The sequence below is a fragment of the Gracilinanus agilis genome, chromosome 1 (genome assembly GCF_016433145.1).
Source record: "Gracilinanus agilis isolate LMUSP501 chromosome 1, AgileGrace, whole genome shotgun sequence".
NCBI classification, from domain to species: Eukaryota; Metazoa; Chordata; class Mammalia; order Didelphimorphia; family Didelphidae; genus Gracilinanus; species Gracilinanus agilis.
The window spans coordinates 93,774,200-93,795,450 of record NC_058130.1 but is presented as its reverse complement, the minus strand read 5'-3'; the positions used below and the strand labels follow the sequence as shown (position 1 = coordinate 93,795,450).

General features: G+C 46.6%; 1 protein-coding gene across 1 annotated transcript; it reads right to left on the bottom strand.

Moving 5' to 3' along the window:
* Positions 1-1,877: 1,877 nt before the first annotated feature.
* Positions 1,878-17,408, bottom strand: ZBTB47 (zinc finger and BTB domain containing 47). Its single transcript, XM_044676904.1, has 6 exons — positions 15,930-17,408; positions 11,038-11,185; positions 8,098-8,213; positions 4,812-4,956; positions 2,114-2,317; positions 1,878-2,059 (listed from the first exon to the last, which is right to left on the bottom strand). Exons 1-6 carry the CDS (start codon positions 17,391-17,393, stop codon positions 1,878-1,880), a joined length of 2,259 nt encoding a protein of 752 aa, XP_044532839.1. The 5' UTR covers positions 17,394-17,408.
* Positions 17,409-21,251: the final 3,843 nt, after the last annotated feature.

Here is a 21,251-nt window from a genome sequence, read left to right as displayed (position 1 = left end):
CTTCTAAACTGTAAGGCACTTTGAGAACCAATTCCCTCCCCAGCAGGTTGTGATTCCTCCAGTTTGTGAAAAGTCCTCACTCGCCCCTGCCCCTACTCTCTGACAGGCAAGAGTATGGGATGGTTCGGATGCCCCAAGCTTTGTTAATTCCTGGGGGATGCCTCCCCATCTTCCTAACCTCCCCCAGCTGAGAGTATCCTCCTCACTAGTCCATGAACTAGTGCAGAAATCTGGTGGCTGGCTGAGTTTGGCTCCCACTGCCCCACACCTACTCTCCCTGTGAAAAAAAGGAACACAGGTCCCACTACTCATCCTATCAGTCCCTAGGGGAGGAGGCCCCTAGAGACTGCTAAAGGAGGTCAGAGGAGGAGGGTGATGGCTGGAAGACATAATGAACCCCACTGCCTTCTGCCAATGGCTGCTTTGAGGCTGATCCCCTTGGAGTGAAGAGGAGGGCTATGTGCATCCCTTTGGCACCAATTTTCTTTCCCAAAGTATGACCAAACAGCTACTACTCAGTTTCCCTACCTGGCCCCCAAATCCCTACAGACTTGTTCTCTTGTGGTCTGGGCTCCCTCTCCCTATACTTGTGTGCCCCAAGGCCAGCAGGCAGGAGGAGGCAGGATGGGGAAAGAAAGGAGAAATGGCATTTTGGCAAAACTGATGGGGCTTGGCCCCTCCGTCCCCACCCTTAATCAAAGTGAATCTAGTGCTTGTCCTGAGGTCTTGACCCCCCAGACACATATAGACACCAAAACACAAACAGGCAGTCCCCCAGCCATACGTTTCCCTCTTAGATGCACACCCAGAGATAGAGGTACCCAAAGACAAACAGACACACATAAGCATGGCCACACACATATACATACCATCCCACACACTCCATCCCATACACCCTCTCCTCGATCCCACACATAGACACTAAAGACAACCTTGGGTGGGCACAGAGATGCAGACCCTCTCAAGCACACATTCTCAGACATATGGGGGAGCACATAGACCCTCAAGAGCGCCCATGCCCTTCCACTGAGGCAGCTCATCTTAGATGGCAAATGACCACCCCAATCTTGCCTCTGTCCTGATCCCCTAAACCCTGACCTGTCTCACATCCGACCCTCAGAGCCTCACACCTAGAAAACTCATGCTCAGAGAAAGCCAGGGACTGCCTTTCCCATCCCATCAGGCTCTGCCTTCCCCCTTACAACTCTACTCTGTCATTTTACAAATGAAGAAACTGAGATCCGAGAGAAAGTGACTTGCCCAAGGCCATAGTCTAGATTTGAATCTAGGTTCCTTGACTCTTATCCCAGGGCTCTTTCCGCTCTATCCTGCTTCCCTCCCAAGCTCCATTCCTTTCCCTCTTAGCAAAGCAATAAAGAACCCCCCAGAAAACTAACCGGCACTACCTCCTGGCCCCCACCCAGGGTCTCATCCTCTACCTCTTTCATCCCCACCATGATGAGACCATATGCAGAATGGAACTGAGTGGTCGTGGAAAGGTGGAGGATGAGAGGGGGCAGGATGGGAGCACAGGACTCTGGAACTGGAAGAGATCTTATCTAACATTTAGTCCGACTTCCTCTTAGTACAGATGAGGAAACTGAGGTTCAGAGAAGATCAGCAGCCTGCCCAAAGTCACATGGGTTAGTGGCAGAGTGAGAATCTGAAACCAGGTCCTTGGAAATCACATCTGTCGCTCCTTCCACTCTACTGAGGAAGAAGAGAGGGGAGAAAAGAGAGGAACACACATGGGCTCCATTTTCCAGAGTCAATCCATGGGGTCCTTTCGGAGGTGCAGCTGGGACGAACTTGGCATGGATAAGAGGCAAGAGGGGCTCTATGGGAGAGCAGCAGGGCCAGGGGAGGGAGAGGGGCCCCTAGTTGTGGCTGGCATTGACCTTCCCCGTAGAGAACAGAGGGGGTGGGGGAGGTAAGTGAGGTGGGGGTGGCAGGGTCTGGGGGAGCGGGGGGAGCAGGGGGAGGGAATGTGAGGGTGGCGCGGGTGGTGGGGGGGGCTGCGGGGGAGGAAGGCCAGGCTGGGTGGGGGTTGCAGGGGCAACTCCTGGGGGCACTGGAGTCAGGGCCAGGGTCAGGCCTGGGGGGTGGTCACCACCGTCAGGAGTGTCCGAGGTCATTGGGTGACTGACACGGAAGCACTTCTCTTTGTGGGCTTTCAGCATGTTGGAAAAACGAAAGCGCTGGCCGCACACGTCACAGGGGTAGGGCTTCTCGCCCGTGTGCGTCCGCCGGTGCCTCTTCATGTTGGGCCGGCTCGTGAAGCTCTTGCCGCAGATCTCACAGATGTACGGCTTCTCACCTGTGGGCGGAGGAAGATGAGGGAAGTCCGGTCATTCGGCGCCCTGGTGGGTCACTCACAACCTGCTCCCTTACTTGTCCCCCGGCCATGGCCATTCATCCCCGGTCACTCAAAGCCTGGCCCAATGCCTCTGCTTTTCTCTTTCCTCTCATCACTTCCCGACTCACCAGAATTCCCTCCATGCTTCATGAACGCCCAACAGAGAGTCAATATCTCGGGGAAAGCTTTGATCCCTGGAGGAAAGATCTCAAGAGCCCTTCTTCCTCATCCCGACTGCCTTATGGCATTGGTCAATGGGCCAACAGGAAGATTTAGATGGTCTGAGTTTAAGTCCCAGGTCTGCCATGAGCACACGGAGGGATCTGGGGAGATCCCTTCCCCAAAGGGGCAAGTTGTGGTACTTTTGGAATTAGGAGACCTCAGCTCTAAGCCAGGCTGTGACATCACTACCTATGTGACCTTGAGCAAGTCAACTCTCATCTGTTTCTTCCTTCATAATGGCGGAGTGGTTCCTTCCTTCCACTTTCCACCTACAGGATTATTAACAGAAAAGCAAGGACAGGTGGATGGCTCAATGGATGGAGAGCCAGGCTTAGAGAAAGGAAATCCTGGGTTCAAATCTTGCCTCAGACACTTTCTAGCTGGTGACCCTGGGCAAGTCACTTAACCTCCACTGCCTAGCCCTTACTGCTCTTCTGCCTTGGAACTAATACACAGTATTGATTCTAAGACAGAAGTAAGGGTTAAAAAAAAAAAGAGAAAAGAAAAAAGAAAGCTATAGAAATGGGAGTTCGTGTTGATCATGGACTGAGAGTTGGGAGGGATCTCAGAGGCCATCTAGAAGAACCCTTTCATTTGACAGATGAGGAAACTGAGGCTCAGAGAGGTCTTACCCAAGGTTACACATATAATAAGGGTCAAGGCAAAATATGAAGTCAAAGCTTACAACTCTAAAGCCAGTGAATGGTCTTTTATTGTGCTATGTTATCTGTTCTCATGCGGAAGTAGATTTCTTTTTTAGAAAATCAAATGATCTTCTACTCAACCTTACAGACCAATTACAGGAATTGGGGGGGGGGGGCAGAATGGAGCCTGGTCTTCAATGGAGGAAGAAAAAAAATACCCAAGAGGGATGTACGTACACCACATTCCATGCAGGTTCTCAGCACTTATACAAAATGTTTCAGGAAAAAAAGGCTGTTGCTGAAGCAAGGGACACCTGGCTCACCTTTGGCTAGATCTGAATGTAATTTCATTCATTTCGGTTACTTACTCATCAGTGTATTAAAGTACCCCAGTTGACAATTCCAATGTGGCAATCAGAAAAATAGTTTGAGTTACCAGTGGAGTTAAAAAGCCTATTCTTTTACATTAGGACCTCAGTTCATTAATTTGCCTCTTTAGCAAATATTTACTATTGTTAGGTGTAGTGACAAATGCTGAAATCTGGGAGTTCTGAACCTCAACTGTACCAAGGCTGATTGGGTATCATGACTAAGTCCTGGATTCAAACCCAGATATTCAGATTCTAAATTCATGCTTTCTTCCATACTGTGCTGAATAGTTCTTAACTCTCCTCCCCACTCTCTGAAAGGCTCCCCATCTTTAAGGACTCTGGAATCACAAGATATTAGAACTGGAAGGAACCCTACAGATTATCAGTCCCAAACCATTTATGCTACAGACAAGAAAATTGAGGCCCAGAAAGAGGAAGCAGCTTGCTCTGGGTCATACAGTAGTAGGTGACTGAAAGAGTCAAGACTCAAACTCAGGTCTTCATATTCTAAAACCACTGGTCTTTGGGGTGGGGAAGGAGAAAGAAAAGGGGAGAGAGGAGCAGGAGGAAAGGAGAGAGGGAAAGGGAGAGAAAGGGAAGGTGGAGAGAAAGGAGAAAGATAGAGAAGGAAAAAGCAAGATTATCTTTCTCTAGATAGACAGAGATATAGCTATCTGTAGAAATCTCCCTCTCTATCTCTTTATCTATCTATCACCATCTATCCATCTAGCTATCTCTGTCTCCATCTATCTAGAAAAATGTCTGTCTATATCTCTTTATCTAACTCTATCACCATCTCTTCATCTATCTATTTCTGTCTCTAGCTCTCTATCCATCTACCCATCCATCCATCCAATCTTTCTGTCTCTATCTGTCTCATCTATCCCTCTATCTGCCTATCTCTGTCTCTATCTCTCTATCTCCATGTCTCTATTTCTGTCTGTCTGTCTGTCTATCTGTCTATCTCCATCTATCTATTTATCTATCTCTATCTCTCTATTTATCTAGAGGGGGAGAACCATAGCCTGGTCATCTCTTCTAGTAAGAATTTTCTAGGTGGATGAGAAGGGATGGAGATAGAGAAGGGGGTGAGGATTTTTCCCAAGAGGGCTAGTGATCCCAGGCAGGGGTAGAGATGGAGATGAGAGTAGGGCAAGATAGAGGAGATGTTGGAAGGGGAAGGAAGGAGGGGAGCAGAGGGTCTTCAAAGGCTCTTACCTGTGTGTGTTTTCATGTGCTCATCAAAATACTGCTTCATATTGAAGTCCTTCCCGCACCATTGGCACATGAACTGCTTGTGCCCGATGTGGATGCTCATGTGGGACCGAAGCTGGTACTTGTACTGGAAGCGCTCATTGCAGTTCTGCCCGGAGGGGGAGGACAAGAGAAATGGGTGTGAGGGCTCTGGTTGCGCCATCTTCAACCCCCAAGCCTTTAGAAGTTCAGGAATATTTGCAGATGGTTCTGGGCTGGGCTGCCATTAAGGAGAGAGGCTGGGGGAGAGGGAAAGGAAAGGGGGAGGAGAGACTAGCACATAGATTTGAGAACATCCCCCTCCCCCAAGAGTCTAGAAATTCAATTCAAGACTGGCTGGTTAATTAAATGTGGAAGGCACCAAGGATGCAGAGGCAACATATAGTCCTTGTCCTCAGGAAATTTATTCCTGAAGATTCAAGGAATAGACAGAGAAGTAAATGTGAGATCATTTGAGGACAGAGAACACTAAATGCAGAGAGAGATTTGTATCAGGGCAGGCTATCTATAGGAGGCAGTCCCTGAGCTAAGCCTTCAAGAGAGCTAAGAAGACATAGATAAGGGTGAAGTACATTCTAGAGCTAAAGGCCAGCCAGCCAGAGACCAGAGATGGAACAGCACACAGGCCAGGTGACGAGGATACAGAGTATTCGAAGGGACAGAAAGTGTGAAAGTAGCAGTGATTAAGATGGTGAAGAAGGATAATGTGTGATACACTTGCAAAGGGAGGCTGGAGCCAGATTATGGCAGGGCATTAAAAGCTAACAGGAGGAGTCTGGATTTGATCTCAGCGGTGATAGGAAACAAGAACCTGCAAAAGAACAAGACAGAAGCATAGACCTGTGGTCTATCACTAGGGAGCATCACTTTGGCATTTGTGTAGAGGATAGACTTAAAGAGGGAAGGGACTGGAAGCAGGAAGCCTGTTAAGAAATTATTGCAATAGTGAAAGGTGATGTGCATGTGGCCCTCTGGGATAGAAGAGACAGATGGAAAAAGATTTGTTATGGAGGTAGAACTGAAAAGACTTGGCCACAGACCGGATATGGGAGAGAGAGAAAGAAGAGTTGATGATTCCAATGGCATGAGCCTGCATGACAGGAAGGATGGAGTTCCTGCCCTTAAGAAATTTACATTTGGGTTCCTTGAACCTGTGAGTTGGTAAATGTTTAATAACCAGCTCTCTGGTGGGGGAGGGGAGAATGCAGGCATGATGCATTTTAAAGTTTAATCTATACTATTAATATTTTCTCAGTTACTTTCTTAAGTCTAAGCAATCAACAAACCATTATATCAAGCACTGACTGGTAGTTTACCCATTTCTAAGATGTATAAATGCTCACAGAGAATTTAGCAACTGGCTTTCTTAAGCTGCTTTGAGCTGGTTCTAGGATACCCCTTGCTTTGGTCAGGATCTCATGCCCTCCCCATTCTAGTTGCCCTCCAGACTCATTCTAGGTTGTCAATACCCTTCCTAAAACATGGAACCTAAAACTTGACACAAGTGGTCTGACCAGTCAAGTTAGCAGAAATATCACAGACTTTGAGCTAGAAAGTGATCTCTGAGGCTATCTAGTCCAACCCCCTCATTTTACACATGAAGAAACTGAAGCCCAGGGAAGGGATGTGACTCATCCAAAGTCACAAATGTTAAAGTAAATACCAAAGAGCCAAGATATGAATCCAGTTTCATATTTTCTCCATATCACCTCATTCTAGGGTCTCTGTCTCCATTTGCCCTAAGATGATGTTAACTTTTTTTAGCTGGGTTTGTAGTTCACAAAAACCCCCAGCTCTTTTTCACAATTGTGGTTATTTAGCCCCAACAACTCGATCCTCTACTCCTGATGTTCTTTGTTTTAGTCACCAAGCCCTACACTTAAGTCTCAGCTTCTTAGATTTAGTCTATCAGCCCTAGCCCATCAAAATCTTTCCAAAGGCTATTTGTTGGTTTAATTACAGGCTCTATCTTCATCAGGTCTTAAAATGGGTCTGAAATTTTGTAAATTTCCCCTTTCATGCCAAAGAACCAGCAAGTTTTACAAACACGCTTTCATTTACTAATGGCCACAAATCCAGACAGGCTGTCTTATTCTTGCTGGTAAACCTACAAGTAGCCTGGAGGACTCCCCTGAAACATTGTGCCCTCTCTTCTCTGCTTATCTGAATTCTTCCTATTTCCAAGCCTGCTTCCAGCTGTACCTCCTCCAGGAAGTCTCCCCTCATTATTCCTGCCAATACTGATCTCTTCACTGCCCTATGGAAGGAAGGAAACAAACATTTATTAAATGCCTATTATATGCCCAAAATCATACAGCTACTAAGCATTTGAAGGAGGATCTGAACTTGGGTTTTCCCGAATATCCACAGTATCACTTAACTGCCTCTGGGAGCACAGCAGCATTGGTGGTATGAAGACTAGACATGGTAATCAAGAGACCTGGGTTTAAGTCCCATATGGCCTCACCCAAGTCCCTTCTCCTTCCTGTACCTCAATTTCTTTTTATATAAATGGCAGCATTGGACCAGATTACCTCTAAAGCCCTTCCAGTTAGGGGATTTTGAATCTGAAACAAGTGCAGAATAAAAACTAATTTGTAAAGCATTAAAGAGAAGGATTGTAGGAGATTAAAAGCAATATTACTTCAAAATGGGAAGCAATAGAAGAGAAAAGAATGTCAACAGAAAGCATGGCATGACCAGATCACTCCTAGGGCATGTAAGTATGAAGGTGGAAGACAAACAAAAAAATGGAAAAGATCTGTGAAAGTTTTTAGAACTCCTTTCCCCAGTTACAGTAGTAACATAACAGATCCTGTATGAGAAATGAAAATATTACAGCTTATTGATTTATTATTATTAAGAAAACAAAGAGGGACAATAGATGAATCATTCCAAATATTTCAAAGAGGTTCATAGTAGAAGAGACACAATGCTCAAGATTCTGATGGGTCACATAAGGTAAGTAGGGGAAGACCTTACATAAACTCTTTTTACCTCCCACAGGTGTAACTTCAGGACCCTTTCTTCCTCTTCCCCAGGGTGGAAGAGAGTCCTTTGATTTTCCAAAGGGGAATGAGATCTAGTGGCCTCTTAGTGATGTAGTCAGACAGAAAAGTGGGACTTAGAGCTGGGAGCAAGGCAGGCATAAGAAGCTGTAGTCTGAGTCCCTGACCAAACCCTGGCCAAGGAGGAAAGAGCATCCCTTTACTGACAGATAGGGTCCCTTCGTCCTTAGCAGAGCGCTTACCTCACATTTGAAAGGCTTCTCTCCGGAATGCTGCAGGGAATGGACTTTGAGTGACATGCTCCTCTTGAAGGACTTGCCACAGGTCTCGCAGGTGAAGGGCATGTCCTTGGTGTGAGCTGAAGGGTGGATACAAGGGGGGGGGCAGCTGTTAAAAGATCTGTTCTTCCACCTGCTTTGGGACCAGGGCTGGGGCTAGTGATTGAGCAGGCTAAGATCATCTACATTTATGGACAAGTCATTTTCTTTCTCTCAATTTCCTCAACAATAAAAAGGGTATAATAATCCCTACATTGCCCATCTCATGGGACTGTAATAAGGAGTGGGTAAAGTGCTGTAAAAAGAGGGCCTGTTGCTGTTATCCTAAATATAATTCCCTGTCCCAAAGTTACTGATTCAGAAACCTCTTCAGAGTCACAGGCCAAGGAGAAGGGAGGGAGAGACAGACTCTTCCTGAGAGCCTCATTGGACTTCTTGGTCTTTAAGACCCCTACAAAGCTTGCCAAAAAGAACTTCTACTCAGTGGCTAAAAGAGAGGGCTTGCAATGAGCAGCAGCTTTGCCTCCCTGATATTTTCTTCACTGGGAGAGCTGGAGTAGGGAAGAAGAGTGATTGGAATCAAATAGTCTAGTGTGATTTTTGAGGTCCTATGGCAGGGGACTGGCTCAGTTGACCCCTGATCATGACTCCATTTAACCTTTAGCCCTTTTTCCTCCAGGGTGGCCCTAATCTAACTTAGCACGCAATCTCAGATAAATTGTTTTCCTTCTCAGGGCCTCAGTTTCTCCATCTGTAAATTTAGAGGGCTGAATCAAATAATCTCTAAGGTTCCTGCTAGCCTTTATATTCTATTATCAACTTATCTCTTCCCTGCCTCTGTTGTTAGGACATCAAACCATCTTTGATATTCCGCAGGGTCACCTTTGTTCCCCATTCCATCCAACCCACTAGCTCTTGAGAGAATCAAATGAATTAAGGTGGAAAAGTTCTTTAGAAATATAAAAATGATAAATCATAGGACCCTAATATAATAAAATGAGAATCAGAAAAGGGAACAGGAGGAATTTATTAGAATCTCCTTTAGTAGGGTAAATCCACAGGAAACTAAGAGGACCTTGAGTCCTACCTCCTACTCAGTGGAAGAATCCCCTCTGAGTCCCTCATACCTTCAAAGATGGGAATTCCCCACCGAGGACACTTAGTATGGTAGAATGGATCCTGGGCTTGAAGTTAAAGGACCTGGGATTAAAACTCAGCATTTTTGCTTTCCTGCCTGTGGGATCCTGAGCAATTTGAGTCTCAATTTCCTCATCTGTAAAAATGAGGGGTAGGGAGGATGGTAGACTAGTAGAGTTCTAAGATATCTTCAAGTCCTAAATCCTACAACCTCTGGAGACAGCCAAATTCAATGGAAGTCAGCCCTAGTTGTTGACAAATTCAATAATATAACTTTCCCCTCTACTGATCTAACACTGATTCCAGGAATGACACAGAAAAACCCAGACTTCCTCTTCCATGAGAAGATATCTGAAGACAGTCATTGTGTGTATGCCATACCTCACCCCACCGCTGTTCCCCAAATATCATCCTCTCTTCTCTAGGCTATCAACATGAGTTGCTCCAAAATTCTCCTTAAGAAACATATATTCATATATCATGCAAGACATCCAGAGTTCTCAAAGTATGGTCTTTGGACTCTGAAGGTCCTCAAGACCCTTTCATAGGGTCCTCTAAGTCCATTTTCATAATATTAATAAGATGCTATAATTTCTAATGTGGTAGGGATTGATAGCTAAAACCCACATAAACAAAAGCTCTTTGGGGTTCTCAATAAATAATTTATTTTAAAAACCCTTATATTCTATCTTAGAATTGATACTAAGTATCAGTTCCTAGAGCAGAAGATTGGTCAGGACTAGGTAACTGTAGTTAAGTGACTTGCCCAGAATCATACAGCCAAGAAGTGTCTGAGGCCAGATTTTGAACCCAAGAACTCCTGTCTCTAAGCCTGGTTCTCTATCCACTGAACCACCTAGCTGCCCCCTCAATAATTTTTTAAGGGTGTGAGGGAACAAAAAGTTTAAGAACCATGGGTCTATATGGTTTCTAAGGTCACAAGATACCATATGACATAAACCTGCCCAAGCAATTCATTTTACAAATAAGGAAACTGAGGCCCAGGAAAATGAAATGACTTCCTAAAGTCACAGTTAGAAAGCAGCAGAGATAGGGGGTCTGAACCCAGACTGCCTTGAAAGACAGTTCTCTAGCCATTCTACCACACTGCCTCTAATCCTTTCTGATTCGAAGATATTATGATTCATTTTATTAGATACTATTAATAAAGTGGGAGGAGTAGGAGATATTTTCACCTGCTGCTGACATCCTAAAAATCACCATGTAACAACAACATAACATGTGCATATTCCCCAAGATATCCTCACTGGCCCTTTGAGGAATGGGACGGGAAAGGAATGGCTCTGGGGACAGGGCAAGGAACAGATTCATGGATCAAAGATTTCAAGACAGAAAGACCTCAGAGGCTACCTGATTTGGACAGATTAGGACCTAGGGTCTGGAGATGTTAAATAATGCCAAAGGTCACAAAAGTGGTACAAAAACAAAGGCAGGATTTGAACCCAGGACTTTCACCTCCAAATTCTGCCCTCTTTCCACTTCATCATGCTGCCTTATCTCCCAAAGGACCTTCACAGTTCTGTCTAATGCTCTCATTTTACGGAAGAGAAAGGGGAGGCCTGGAAAGGGGATAAGCCTTGTCCAGGGGTCCCCTAGTGGTTAAGGAGAGAGCTGGGGTTCCCACCTGGGCCTCCCTCAGGGATCTTGCTCTGGCTTTGCCCCATAGATAAGCCCCTCCCAGACTAGTCCCTGTCTCTTCCCCTCCTCTCTCCCCCATGGAATTCTTCCCCATCACCTGGGACTCACCAACCATGTGCTTTCGCACGTGAGCCATCGTATAGAATTTCTTCTCACAGATCTCACAGGAGAACTTCTTCTCTGCGTAGCCATGGACGATCTTGTTGTGCTCATGGAGGGACCAAAGCTTCTTAAAGGCTTTGCCGCACGTGACACACTGGCCGAGGGGAGGGGGCGGAGGGAATGGGAGGGGAGGAGAACTTTAGTGAGAGGCTCTGACTGCCCAGAAGGAAGGACAGGGGGTAGCAAGATTAGCACAAAGGGCCCTTAGGAGTCTTAGAGAAGAAAAAAGACCACCTCACACCACATCACACCACACACACACACACACACACACACACTCTCTCTCTCTTTCTATCTCTCTCTCTCTGTCTCTCTCTCTCTGTCTCTCCCTCTCCCTCTCCTTCTCCCTCTTTCAGACAGTCTCAGTCTCTCTCTCTCAGACAGTCTCGGTCAGTGTCTCTCTCTCTCTCTCTCTCTCTCTCTCTCTCTCTCTCTCTCTCTCTCTCTATCTCTCTCTCTCTCTCTCTCACACACACACACACACACACACACACACACACACACACACACACACAGAGTTCCTAGGGATATCCTTCCATTTCCCAAATAAAATCCTTCCTGTTTCATCCATGGGAATCTGACTCCCCAAGGATCATCACCTTCCTGAACCCAGGAGGTCCATCTGTGCTGCATTCTATTTATCCTGAGCACCTCCCAGGTGTGAATGTATGTGAGAACATATGTGTGGCTGTCTGGGTATGTAGGCTCCAAGCTTTGTGTCAGAGAAACAGGGGGAAGAAGAAGAGATCAAGTTCCTGTGGTTCTGCTTCCACAGTATTTATTTTTCAGACCTGTTTCCTCCGCCTGAGTGCCATTGTTACCTAGACTAATGTAACAGCCTCCTAACAAGTCCTTTCCCTCCCCCCTATCCCCCTCCAATCCATCCTTTATGCAGCTGCCAAAGTAATATTGCCACACAACTCAAATCACACTCCTCCCTGTTCAACAGCCTACCAGTTCTCTATGACCCTGAATTAGCCTTTTTGAAATCCTCTAACACAGAATCCAGAGTGTCAGGGCTAGGGAAGAGACCTCAGAACCTGGAACCCAGAATGCCTGAACTGGGGAAAAACTTAGAACCTGGACCCCAGAATGGCTGTGCTGGGAAAGACCTTAGAACCTGGAATCTATAATGTGAACTGAGAAAGATCTTAGGGTCTAGAACCCAGGAAGTATACACTGGAAGAAACCTTAGAATTTAATACTTTAGGATGTCTGAGCTGGGGAAGACCTCAGAATCTAGAACCCAGAATGTCTGAGTTGGAAGAGATCTTAAAGAATCTAAAACCCAGGAAATATACATTGGAAGAAACCTTAGAGCTTAATACCCCTGAGTGTCAGAGCTGGGAGAGTCCTTAGAACTGGGTTTCTTAACCTGAGGTCCATGATTCCCCAGGAATCTGTGGATAGATTTAGGGGGAAGGGTCTGTGAACGTGGATGGGGAAACATGACATCTTTATTTGCACAGAACTATTTTCAACTATAATTCTGTGTATTTTCTTTTATATGTTTCAAAACATCATTCTGAGAAGAGTTCCATAAGCTTTGTCAGACTGCCTGAGGGGTCCGTAACATAAAAGCCCCTGCCTCAGAACCTACATGGAATGGCCAAACTGGAAAGGTATGGATGTAGATCCAAACTGGCAGCTAACTTTTAGTCATCAAACTGTACACAGTCTCTTCCCAGCCTTAATCTGTACCCCACTTTCAGAGAGTCAACAGGAACAAGTCCAACCCTATCAGTGTGTCATCAACAACCCCCCTCCACCAGCGCAGAGTACTAACTACCCAATACATTCTACCTGCACCCCTCAAGTTGTCCTTCTCTGGGTGTTTCAGTGTCCCCCTTAGTAAGCTAAGGGAGAAGTCAGGCTGCCTCTTCCCTAGGATGGAGTGCAGCCCAATGGAACCACAGACCTGAAAATCCCAAAGCTGCTCTTAAGACAATCATAGAATCTCAGGGGCTGCAGGGGCCTTGGAGGTTATCAGAGGAACAGCAAGGGACTGTCCTGCCATTCGTCTTTAGCCCAGGGCCTTTACAACCTGCTCCAACCTACCTTGTCAGATTTACAACCACCTCTTTCTCCCCTCCTTCCTCCTCCTCCCTCCCTCATCCTCTGATTCTTCTTCTCTTCCTCTTCCCCAGCCACTCGGGTCTCTTAGTCATCCCCAGCATACACGAAGCCCATTCCTGCTTTTGTGGCTCTGTTTACTCACCCCCTGTGCCTGGCTGCCAGTGCCCTGAGATTACCTTTACTTATCAGTCTGTATAGTTTGAGGCTAAGAAGTTTTGACTTCATCTGAGAGGAAACAGGGAACCACAGTGTTCTAGTTGTTTTGTAAACCCTCATTTTCTGTCTATAGTAATTCTAAGATAGAAGGGCAAGGCAAATGGGGGTTAAGTGACTTGCCCAGAGTCACCCAGCTAGGAAGTGTCTGAGGCTGGCTTTGAACTCAGGTCCTCCTGGGTCCAGGTCCAATGTTCTACCCTTTAGACCACCTGGCTACCAGCCAGTTACCTGGGTGACTGGGAGGACTGTGATATACCCCATAAAAATGGGGAAGTTTGAAAGAGGGGTGATTTTTAAAGAGAAATATGCTAGGAGGTGGTGTGATGCAGAAGAAAATAACAAATTTAGAGTCAGGGGACGTAGTCTATTAAAATTCTGACTACCTGTGTAAAAGGGTAGCTAGGTGTCTCAGTGAATTGAGAGCCAGGCCTAGAGATGGGAGGTCCTAGGTTCAAATCTGGCCTCAGACACTTCCCAGCTGTGTGACCCTGGGCAAGTCACTTGACCCCCATTGCCCACCCTTACCACTCTTCTGCCTTGGAACCAATACACAGTATTGATTCTGAAATGGAAGGAAAGAGCTTTAAAAAAAAATTTAACTCTTTAAAAAAATGAGTGACAGATCACTTGATCTCTAGCCTAAAAGGTCTCCGAGCTTGTGATCTTAGGACAGAGAGAGAATCAGAACAAGAAGAAACCTCACAGATTATCGCGTCCCACGTCCCTCGTTTTCTAGAAGCTAAGCCCCTTCCTTCAGAGTCTGCCTCCTATGCCTCATCACAGTGAAGAGCTGACTCTGCATTCTCTGAATCAAAGTTCTAGCAAGTCCCACCATGTTGGAAAGGCTCCAAGGACAAGCCTGGCAGCAGACCAGGTGCCCAGTGAGCTAAGGGCATGGACGGGGTTCATCGCCAGAAGGATGGCCACCTGGTGGTGACTTCTAGGGCCAGCAGCTCCTGATGGCCAGCCCTGGAAGCCCCAGACCCAAATCCCTATAGTGGGGAAGGACCCATGCCAGGACATCACAGACAGTCTTCTAAGAGCTACCTAGCATTTCTGTCCGGGCTTTCGGGTTCTTTAAAGTTCTTTGTAAAGAACTTTTCTTTTTCTTCGGACCCTTACCTTCTGTTTTAGAGTCAATACTCAGTATCGGTTCCAAGGCAGAAAGGGGGTAAGAGCTGGGCATTTGGGGTTGTTTGGTGTCACCCATTCAAGGAGGGTCTGAGGCAAGATTTGAACCCAGAAACTCCAGATCTGGCTTATAAGTACTTTATAAATAGCATTTCATCCTATCTTCCCAACAACTCTGGAAGACAGGTGCTATTATTGATCCTCATTTTATAGATAAGGAAGCTTGTTTGGCATAATGATGTATGTAAACTTTATAGGAGACTTTTTACCATCTTAGCATCTTGGGGACTGGAGGAAGAGAGGGAGAGAATTCGAGATTCAGTTTTAAAAAATGTTTTCACACATAATTGTGGAAAATTAAATTAAATTAAGAAAATTAAAAATATAGATAAGGAAACTAAGGCAAACAGAGGCTATGGGGCTTGTCCAGGGTCACATAGCTAGTATATGTCTGAGGTAGGATTTGAACTCGGGTCTTCCTGACTCCAGGTCCAGTGCTCCATCTACCACACTCCCTCCATGCTCTTTGTAAGAGAATACAAATCAGTATGCATTTCTCAGTCACACATAGCTCCAATTTACCATGTGCCTTGTTTTCCCAGCTCCTTGAGGGCAGATCTCAATCTGTTTTTCTACTCCTTCTTCCTCTCTAGCCCCAGGATGGCTGAGCACCTGGCTAGACCCACAGTGGGGATTTATTAAAGATACCACAAGAGGAGACAACTAAGAAGCTCAGTAAATAGAGCACCAGGCCTGGAGATACATGATCCTGGGTTCAAATTTGGTGTCAGACACTTCCTAGCTGCGTGACCCTAGGCAAGTCAGTTAACCCCCATAGTCTAGCCTTTACCTCTCTTCTGCCTTGGAACCAATACTAATAATCTATTCTAAAACAGAAGATAAGTGGAAGAAGAAGGAGGAGGAGGAAGGGGAAGGGGAAAGGAAAAGGGAAGAAGGAAGGGGAAGGGGAAGAAGAAGGAAGAGGAAGGGAAAGAAGGAAGGAGAAGGGGAAGAAGGAAGAGGAAGGGAAAGAAGAAGGAAGAGGAAGGGGAAAGGGAAGGGGAAGAGGAAGAGGAGGAGGAAAAGAAAATACATTGCAAGAGCACTAGATAGAATCAAGAAGGATCTGGGTTTGAATCCCACTTCAACACTTATTAGTTGTAACTATAGGCCAGCCTTCTCACCCCCCAAGCCTCAGTTTCCTCATCTACCTCACGGGACAAATAACACCTACTGGACTCAACCTCAGGATGGCTATAAATCACCTCCTAAATGCCAGCTATTATCCTGTGCTGACAGGGGCTCAGTCTCCTCATCTCTAGAATGGGTCCAGGTGGCAGGGGGAGGGGTGGGGCTAAGTCAGGCCAGAAGCCCAGGGGCAGGCTGGGGGAGGGGGGTTTTGGGGGGCCTCCCACCTGGATGTTCCTCTCACAGTCTGTCTGGTGGTGCAGAAGGAGCTCGCTCTCGAGCAGGAAGCGCTTGCCACACTTGTCACAGATCTGCATTCGGCTGTGGGTCACGTTCATGTGTTTCTCCAGGTACCAGCGGTTGTTGAAGACCCGAGGGCACTTCTGGCACGGGTGATGCTGCTTCTCCTCCAGCTTCACCTTGGGGCCCAGGCCGTCTGGGGCCGGGGCTGGCAGCTGGGCATCCTTCCTTCGCTTCCGGCCTCTGCGGGCCCCCTCCTCGACTCCCTCCTCCTCCTCCTCACCCGACACCCCCTGCTTGGTCCCCTCTCTGGACCTCGTGGCCACGCTGCTCCTGGTGGCCTGGCCCGCCCGGGACCCCTGGCAGGGGGGCCTCCGCTTCTCCTTCCTGGCCCGGCCTGCCTCTTCTTCCTCCTCTTCTGTTGTCTCTGCCTCCTCTTCTTCACTGCGCTCTTCCTCCTCCTCCTCCTCCTCTCCTCCATCACCTTCCTCCTCCTCTTCTTCTTCCTCCTCTTCCTCCTCCTCCTCTTCCTCTTCCTCCTCCTCCTCCTCTCCCCCACTGCCACCAGCTCCCCCTTCCTCCTCCTCCTCTTCCTCCTCCTCCTCTCCCCTGGCTCTCTGCTCTGGGCCCAGCACCATGGTGGCCTCCCCAGTGTCGGCAGCGGGCGGCTTCCCCTCAGGACCTTTGGACACATGGAGGGTCTGGTTGTTGAGGTTGACCTCGACGATGATCTGCTGCTGCTGCTCCCCACTATAGGCCCCCTGGCCCTCGAGGTCCTCCTCGAAGTCCTCAGCCCCTTCCAGCTTACACAGAGCCCTGGGCGCTGTCCCCTCAGCACCCTCGGCCTCCTCCTTCTCTTCTTTGTAGAAAGGCTTGGCCGATACCGATACTGATACCGGGGTGAGCCCTATGCCCGCGCCGCCCCCCAGCCCTGCCCCATCCTCCACCCTCACGGAGAAGGGATCCGTCCCTTCTCGGGCATAGATCTTGGGCTGCGTGGGGGCATCGGCCTCCTGCTTGATCTCACAATAGTACGAGGCAGGGCCGGGAGGGCAGCCCCCTCCGCTGCTCCCCGGCCCCAGGGCCATGGCCACGGGGCCAGGAGGACCGAGGGAGCAGGCGTCCAGCAAGTCCTGGCAGGAGGCGGCAATGTCCGCCATCTGAAGCACGGAGGCGGCGTTTAACACGTCCTGGACGTTGGCCGCGTTGACCAGAAGCTTAGAGGTATAGATAAAGTTGAGGATCTGCTGAAGCCCCCGGGGGGCCAGGGCCTCCAGGGACAGCTCGACCCTCTGCAGCTGCTTGTTCTGAGTGAAGAGAGAATGGAAGAACTGGCTGTAGGCAGCCAGGACCCCCTTGTGGGCTGGAAAGACGCTGTGTTGCTGCACCAGGACCAGGTCCACGTCACACAGGTCTGGCTGGAAGAGACGCTGCTGGTTCAGCCTGTCCATCAAACAGGTGAAATGCAGGGCCACATCCTCCACCAGGGAATACTCGGCCGATGGGTAATCAGTTGTCTTCTCCACTATCAACTGGCAGGAGAGAGAAGGAGAGAAAAGAGGAGGATCATGGAGTGTGTCGGCAAAGACCTCGGTGCTGTCCAGCCCAACCCACCCCCTATTCACAGATAAAGAAACCGAGACCCAGAATGGGGAAATGGTGGCTCACACAGAAAATAAATGGCAGCTCTCAGATTCAAACTCAGTTCCTTTAACTCTAATTCCCAGGTTCTTCTTAACTAGATCATGTCGCCTTGAGAGACAACAGGACGTACCTAAGGACCCTAAAACTAACTCACTCTCAGTCCTCTTTTGGCTTTAAACGAGTTCCCTGGGTGGCAGTTAACCCTGTGACTGCAGAGTGTCAGAGCTGGGATCCCCACATCTAAGAGCTGGATTATCTAGTCACAGGATGGTGGATTCAGAAATGGGAAGAAACTTGATGGTCATCGGGTCCAAGCCCCTCATTTTACAGATCAAGAAACAGGACCAGATAAGAGAAGTAACTCATCTAAAGTAACACAGGTAATGAGTGGGAAATCTGGGGCTCCTTAACCTGGGGCTCTTTCCACCAAATAATTAGAGACTGTTGAGTACAACCTACCATTTTACAGAGGGGTCAACCTGAAGCTCAAAGTGTCCTTCCAGTAAGCCATTGATCAAGGAGTAGAGTAATAAATGCCCCCTTTTCTGCTAATATTTTCAAAGCACTTTCTTCAGTGAAGGAGGAAGAGTAAATATTATCATTTCCATTTTATTGACTGACTCAAGGGTCAGAGAGTCTAGAACCCAGGTCTCCTGATTCCCAGTTCCAAAGCTTCTTCCAATCTCCCATGATGAATCTACCTCCATAGTTCTCCTTGCCCTGGTTTCTAGCCCATCCTTCCTGTGACATTTAACCCAGGTATTAGGGAATAGGGAGGAGGAAAGCTACTAGCAGCTCCCCCACTAGTGATACCCTCCATCTATTGTGGTACATTTAGTTTATTTATATTGTCTTCAGGATAAATCTGTAAACTCCTTGAGGGCAGAAATTGTTTTTGCTTTTTTTTCTTTGTATCCTCAATGCTTGACAGAGTGCCTGCATATAGTAACTATTTAATAAATATTTGTTAATTGATCAAAAGCCCAGGTTTATCCACCTTTACTGCAGAGCAGCATATGAGAATGCCATTGCTGAACCTGAAATCAGAGGACCTAGGTTTGAAATTTGGCTCTGATATTTCCTAGCTGAGTGATCTTGAGCAAGCCTCTTCACTTCCATAGGCCTCAGTTTCTGTACCTATAAAATGGGGATAACCATACTCTGCATGGTGGTCCAGTGGGTATAGTGGTAAACCTGAAGTTAGGAAGACTCATTTTCATGAGTTCAAATTTGGCTTCAGAATACTTACTAGATATCTGACTCTAGGCAAGACACTTAACCTTTTTGCCTCAGTTTCTTCATCTGTAATGTGAGCTTGAGAAGGAAATGGCAAACCATCCCAGTATCTTTGCCAAGAAACCCCCAAATGTCTTGATCAATGATATATGTAAAACCCAGTTGAATTTCTTGTTGGCTACGGCAGGGGGTAGAGAGGAGGTGAGGGAAAGAGTACAAATCATGTAACCATGGAAAAATGGTCTTAATTAATTAATTAATTCGTTGAATTTTTTTAAAGAAGAAACCCCCAAATGAGGTCACAAAGAGCCAGACAAAACGACTCACCAACAATAAATAGTCTTATTACCTCCTTGGACAGTATTGCTCTAAGGGAAGTCCTTTGTAAATCTTAGAATACTAGAGAAATGAAAACAATAATCACTTAGAATTTATTCTTTTCACATCTCATTCATTCCCCATAAAGAATCTCACCTAATTCTGTGCAATAAGCCTTTGGAAGTCCTTAGGGCAGATGATTTTTTCCAACAACAGAAAGAAAATCCAATGTAGGAAATTTCACTTTAATAAAAAAAAAATAACAATAATGATTCCCATTTCTATCACTGAAGCTCTTTATCCATAGCATTACTCTGAGATAAGAATGATAAGCTCTCCTCTAGTTCTGGCCCTGAATACCCTTCACCTGGTCTATTACAACAGCCTCCTCATTTGGCCTGCCTTTGCCCTCTCCAACACACCTTCCATGCAGCTGACAAACTGATATTCTTCAAGGAGAGGGTCATCAATGGCAGTCTCCTACCTGAGATCATCCAGTGGGCCTCTACTGCCTCCAAGATAAAATTCAGAAGTTTCAACTTAGCATTTAAAGCCCTCTCTAATAGGACTCCCAAACTATCTTTCCAGACTTGTTCCTTAGTATTACTCCCCTTTGCATTCCTGCCAATCCAGTCAAACTCACTTGTTCATTGTTTCCTACAAGAGGCATTCATCTCCTACCTTTATGCATTTTGCCTAGACAGGACCCCATGCCTAGAATATACCTCCTCCTTCCCTCCAACTCCCCAAATCTCCAGCTTCCTTCCAAAGCTAAGTCCTACCCTCCTACTCTAGGTCATGCCAAAGCACAATTATCCCTACACTCTTGGGGAATTACTTTTTCATCATTTGTGTTTGTTTATCTGGGTTCGTGCCTACCTGCCCTACCTCCCCATGGTGTGATCTCCCAAGGTTAGGGACTGGTTGGCTTCTGTCTTGGTATCCTAGCACTTAGCACAATTGATGGCATATAGTAGGTTTATTGAATTGAATGCCCTGTGTCTTTCTGAATACTCATTTCACCTTTCTTTCCTTTGTAAAGTAGGGAATGGGTAAATAATTTCCCTCTTGAAATCCTTTTTGTCATTTGTAAAATGACAATAATAATCCCCATGTTGTCTCCCTCTTGGGCAAAACCCAAGAAAATGGTGGCTGCTTGCTTAGAGTGATGAAGGACCCAATTGTTTTGTTTGTCCTTCATTTTTTAAAGAGGACCAATGCCATCACGGGATCTTGAGTTGTAAGTGAATTGCACTTAAGTAAGACAGAATTGCACAAAGTCAACAGCCTCATTCTCTCTTCCAGTCATCATAATTAGTCATCAATAATAATAATAGCTAACATTAATTTATGCTGGCACTATGCAAAGGATTTTGCAAGGGTTATCTTGTCTGATCCTCACAACCCTGAGAAGTAGGTTCTTTTATGATCCCTCTTTTACAGTGAGGCAGAGAGAGATTAAGGGACTTGCCCAAGGTTATGAGGCTAGTAAGTGACTAAGGCAGGATTTGAACTCAGGTCTTCTTCCTTCCAAGTCCAGAGGACACCTAGTTGCCATATCTGAAAAAGGATGAGTTAACGGCTGTAAATTTTCCTCCTTCCTTCCCTTCCCTTCCCTTTCCTTTCCTTGCCTTGCCTTTCCATCTTAGAATCAATACTGTGTATTGGTTCCAAGGCAGAAGAGTGGTAAGGGCTAGGCAGGCAATGGGGTTTGAGTGACTTGCTCAGGGTCACACAGCTAGGAAGTATCTGAGGCTATGTAAGTAAGGTTCAAAAAGGGAAACGTGCTTTTACTAAAACTTGACTTGTGTTGGCAGGGACCTTAGCGATCTCTGCATTCAAGTCCCTCATTTTATAGATGAGAATGCTGGAATCTGGGGAAGGAAAGAGACTAGCCCAAAATCTCTTCTTCTCCATAAGGGAAGGAAACAGAAGGGAAGGGATTATGAATCATGTAACCATGGGAAAATATTCTAAATAAAATTTTTAAAAAAAGAGGGAAGGTAACAGTGGGCCATAGGATGGAAGGGGAAAACAGAGCCAAAAAAGGCCAAGTAGTTCAGCATCATGGAGTGAACAGAGCCTAGAACCTGGAGTCTAGAGATTCAGGA

What these genes read in the sequence shown, in the direction of transcription:
- ZBTB47 (XM_044676904.1), bottom strand. Translation starts at nt 17,393, where the DNA reads ATGGACAGGCTGAACCAGCAGCGTCTCTTCCAGCCAGACCTGTGTGAC. An exon ending in ACTGTGAGAGGAACATCCAG is followed by an intron (nt 11,186 to 15,929) that starts GTGGGAGGCCCC and finishes CCCCTCGGCCAG; the next exon opens with TGTGTCACGTGCGGCAAAGC. An exon ending in GCACATGAAAACACACACAG is followed by an intron (nt 2,318 to 4,811) that starts GTAAGAGCCTTT and finishes CTCCGCCCACAG; the next exon opens with GTGAGAAGCCGTACATCTGT.